This window comes from Lathyrus oleraceus, chromosome 6 (assembly GCF_024323335.1).
Source record: "Lathyrus oleraceus cultivar Zhongwan6 chromosome 6, CAAS_Psat_ZW6_1.0, whole genome shotgun sequence".
Lineage (NCBI taxonomy): Eukaryota > Viridiplantae > Streptophyta > Magnoliopsida > Fabales > Fabaceae > Lathyrus > Lathyrus oleraceus.
Window position 1 is genome coordinate 434,808,200 of NC_066584.1, and position 4,942 is coordinate 434,813,141.

Below are 4,942 nucleotides of genomic sequence, written 5' to 3' on the forward strand. Positions count from 1 at the left end.
TCTGAATTTTTGTGTGATGGATGTTGTCGATGTCTTGATTGCTCATGAATTTTTCCAGAATTATTTGAATCATTTCTGTTTTGATTGAGAATTTTCATTCATGTTGATCATTTGGATGCCTTGAATTGGTCTTTGATTTATCTTGCACATGAAATGAACTTGCCTATTGATTATGATTTGGTTCTTTTTAGGACTTATTCTTGAGTGATTAAACATGCTTTGTGTTGAGTTTGAGGTTCTGTTTCGGATTTTTGATCCTCTTTTGACCCTAGGCTTTGACCTAGTGGTTTGGACTTACCATTTGGGTTGTGAATTTCAGGTTCAAGTGTACATTTCCATGATTGGAGTGGCTCCTTCATTTAAGCTTGGTCAATTGTTGTCATGTGCTAACCTTTGTGTGTTTTGTAGGCTTTGAGAACAATTCACTTGTGCTTGTGGCTTGCTCATTGTTGTCTGATGATGCTTTGTTTGTCTGCTTGTTATTAACTGTTGATTGTTTGTCTGTACAGTTGAACTGATTGGTTTAGATGTTTCCACAGGTACCTAAGTTGCTTTGAGTTCATTTGAACTTGCTTGGCATTGCTTGTGGTTTGCATACCACTGAGGTATAATCTCTTGACTTCATGTAGTCTGGAAGACCTACTGTTATTGGTAGGCACCTGTCTGAAGCCCTCCTTAAGAGGCAATGTTTGTGAATGTTTAATTTTGTGCCAAGCAGGTAAAGACCTCTTAGAAGGCAATTGGCAGATAAAAGGGATGTGTAATCCATCCCCAAACTCTTGTAGTGTCAGTCATCTGTGGAGAAGAGTTCCTACATTCTGAACTCCCACACTTTCTATTTTGAGTCAAGCTCTCCCAGGCCAGGGATAAGAGCTGTGAGGTCTTACCCTCACTTCCTATTTCATCTGCTTCACCCTAACTCTCAATTTTAGGGTTAAGAGCTAAAAAACACCCCATTCCAGTTGGCTTGTTTCTACATCCTAGCCTTGTATGAGCCCAAACTGTTTGCATATAGTGTGTGTGCTTGCTTTATCATGCTTGTGTTTGTTTGATTGTGCTATTTAGGATAGCTTGCTTCCTGTGCAAGTTAGGATAGAAACCTTAACCTAGGACCATTGTGGATTACATGATAACTATTAGGCTCGAGTCAGGCTCCCTTCTAGTTTATCATTTCCCAGTCTCTGGTTAGGATAGAAGTTCTTTCCCTGTTAAGGGGAACTACGTCGCCCTGATCCTCATACCAGATGAGGTACGTAGGCAGGAGATGAGCTGATCTCTCTGGGCGCCCTTTGTCTTTTTTCAACCCTTTGTGTGTGTTTGGAGTCCGACGTAAGTCCAGCGATTGGCAGTTGGTTTCCTATGTCTTGTTTGCTTGTTGGAGTCTGACGTAAGTCCAGCGATTGGCAGTCGGTTTCCTGTGTGTGTGTTTGTTGGTTCGGAGTCTGATGTAAGTCCAGCGATTGGCATTCGGTTTCCGTGTTTGCCTGTTGTGTGGAGTCTGACATAAGTCCAGCGATTGGCAGTCGGTTTCCTGTTTGTGTTTTGTTTGGCGTGCGTTAGCCGAGCTACGAGTGCTCTGATTCTTCTCTGGTCAGAGAAGATACGTATGCATAGGATGCGACATCCTAGCGAGCACGTTTCCCCTGTCCCGAACTACGTCAACTCTGATGTCTGTGCTTGACAGACTACGTAGGCCCAGGATGCGATATCCTGCCGAGTCCCATTTCTTGTGTCTTTCTGTGTTTCCTTCCAGCCTTGTGCAGTGTTTGAGGAGTTTTTAGCAACCTTCCTTCTCTTCTTTTGTGCGTGGATCCCGTCGAGTACGACGGATGCGTAGGGGTGCTAATACCTTCCCTTCGCATAACCGACTCCCGATCCCATCTCTCTCTGGTCGCGAGACCATGTCTTTTCCAGGTTTACTTCGAGCGTTTCCTTTCCCTCCTTCGGGATAAATAACGCACGGTGGCGGCTCTGTTGTTTTGTTTTCCCGTCGGTTTTTCGCGTAATGCGACAATGGAAAGTGATGGCATAAGAAAGAGTGAATACGAAAGGATTAATTCCAAAAACATGCATGCTCATCTTATTGAAATTATTGATCAAAGAGTATAAATTTAAAAACAAATAATACTTAACAAGAAAGAAATTACAACTCGAAAAAAACCTAATGATCCTAGGGATAAGCTTCCTTGTAGACTCACTGATTTTAGAAGATGCTTCTTGACATTCTTGCACTTGTCAAAGTAAAGGGTGACCGTTCACCAATGAGATTCCTCCTTTGAAATTTAATTGCTTGTCATCGATTAGGTGTTGGACCTTGTGTTTAGCCTCTCATGAGTTCCTCCATGGATTCTTGAGTCATGCTTTGAGCTCATTTGTGAGTATGGGTATTCAACTAGCGCGAATTAGGTTAGAGAAAGGGGGAAAAATATGGTTTTGGTTTTATAATATGAAAATGTATGTGTCTGTATGCGGATGCATGAAAACGCATGGGTATGCAAAAAGATTTTATGTTTTGTTTGGTAGGTACGCTAAAGGTTTTTTATGCAAATGCATTGTATGCGTCACATGCAGGTTTAGGATATTGACAAGCATAAGAAAACACATACGAGTTTAGGGATAGTGAAGGATGTAAGAAAACCCTATTTAGGGAGGATCCTTACAATAGGTTGGTTCTAAATCTTTACCGTACATAGAGAAAGTCCATCGAATAGTCAAGACATTTTGGGGAGTATGTGGTACATGAATTTATCCGCGTAGATCTGGCATTTACGGCACTTCTTAACGTACTTGAAGCAGTCTTTTTCCATAGTCAACCAGTAATAACGCGCTCTGAGAATCTTATTGGTCATTGCATGTCCATTGGCATGAGTACCAAAGGATCATTCATGGATTTCCTAGATGAGCATGTTTGTTTCGTGTCTATCCATGCATTTGAGCAGCACCATGTCATGGTTTGTCTTGTAAACCACATCACCATTGAGGAAGAAATTAGATTCCAATATTCTAAGAGTTTTCTTGTCCCCGCTTGAAGCATTTGTAGGGTACTCTTGTTTCTGAAGGTAACACTTGATGTCATAGAACCACAACTTATTGTCATGTCCCTCTTCAACTGTTGCACAACATATTGGTTCATATTTATAACCTATTCTTATGATCGGGGCTTCATTATGAAATTTAACCTTGTACGTTGATGATGATGTAGCCAAAGCATATGCCATCTGATTTTCTTCTCTAGGAATATGGTGAAAGGTGATTTCCTTGAAATTCACCATCAGTTCTACGACCTGATCAAGGTATGAGATCAGTTTATGGTGACGGGTTTCCCATTCTCCTTTTACTTGATAAATGACCAGAGCAGAGTCTTCATACACCTCTAGGATCTTGATCCTTAGATCTATAACAGTATCAATATCCATGATACATGCTTCGTATTTTGCGATATTGTTTGTGCAGTTGAAGCATGGTCTTGATGTGAGAGGAGTGTAGCCATTCTTTGGAGAAATTAAGATAACACCAATTCCATACCCCATAACATTTGATGCTCCATCGAACACAAGCTTCCATCGAGCTTCTGGTTCAGGCCCTTCATCGTCACTTGTGACCTTCTCGTCATGTAGAAACATAATGTCTTCGTCAGGAAAGCCAAACTATATGAATAATAATGCCTCATGCACCGACAACCCCTCCCCACCCTCGGCCTTAGGTGTTATATGCCCATCAGCTTCTGCTTGGTTCATCCCTAAACAACATTGTAATGGGAGAGGTATGCCCTGATACCATTTTGTAACATCCTCGACTACTTTCAGGATTACCGACTGAACCCACAAACCAACACAACTATTTTCAACATACTTTATCCTCGCTTACACGCTTTACAAGAAACTTCCCAGAAGGTCACCCATCCAAATATTACTCCAAGTCAAGCACGCTTAACCATGGAGTTCTTATTTGTTAGGTTGCCAAAAAGAAGAAGCATCCTATTGGTATATGTAGTACCAATCAGTACTTATAAGAATTCTTTCAACCACGTTGTCTCATACCTACACAACCTTTGGATCCCTCTCATTCCAATATGAATTCGTTTTTTTCTTCCTAAAAGCTGCCAAGAGCCACTCATTGTCATGCTTCATGCATCGACAACCACTCCCCGCCATCGTCGGCCTCAGGTGTTACAAAATGGACCCGATTGTCGTTGCCATTAAAGACGCCATCGTGGACCCTTCTTTGTTGCAAGCGACCACCAAATCGTCGCCACCACAATTCTGATGTCTTTGGTCGACCTTTTTGTTGCTTTTCAACTTTCCGCAACTTTGACTTTTGACAGTCTTGAAATATGACTTCCTTCTCTTCGTCACTTAAGGTCAACTATACATAACTCAAGTTTAATGAAATCAGTCGAACTATACATGACTCAAGTATAACTCATTTATATTAAAATTTATTTTTGAATTCAAGTTTGACTTATTTAATTCATAAACCAAGTATAATGAATTAATCATATAACTAAATTTCAAAATATTTTCAAATTGGCTTGTTACATTGCAAGTCTAGTTCTATCCATAATAAATTGTACTCCCTCAGTTGATAGTCTTTAATTAAAAACTAATAAAAATCAGAGTAATATTTGCAAAGGTAGACTTGGGAGCTCATATTATCATTAGTATACCTAAAGTCCACCACTTCAAATTCATAGTAGATAAGGTGATACTAAAACTAGCAGCTTGGAAATCAAGCCTTCTCATAATAGCTGGAAGAGTTCAATTTATCAGATATGTGGTACAAAGTATGATTGACCATTACATTTCAATCTAAAACTAGCTTAATAGCATCATCAAAATAATAGAATCTTGGTTGAGGAATTTTATTTGGAGTGGTAACTTAGAAAAGAAGAAAATGGTTATTGTGGCTTGGAAGACTTGTTGCAAAAGTCCCAAGGAAAGAT

The 4,942-nt window shown here is 40.1% G+C and overlaps 1 protein-coding gene across 1 annotated transcript; it reads right to left on the reverse strand.

Annotated features, from left to right (window-relative positions):
- Positions 1-2,894: 2,894 nt before the first annotated feature.
- On the reverse strand, positions 2,895-3,623 carry LOC127096117 (uncharacterized). The gene has a single exon (XM_051034731.1). The coding sequence runs from the start codon at positions 3,621-3,623 to the stop codon at positions 2,895-2,897; it is 729 nt and encodes a 242-aa protein (XP_050890688.1).
- Positions 3,624-4,942: the final 1,319 nt, after the last annotated feature.

What these genes read in the sequence shown, in the direction of transcription:
- LOC127096117 (XM_051034731.1), bottom strand. Translation starts at nt 3,623, where the DNA reads ATGTTTCTACATGACGAGAAGGTCACAAGTGACGATGAAGGGCCTGAA.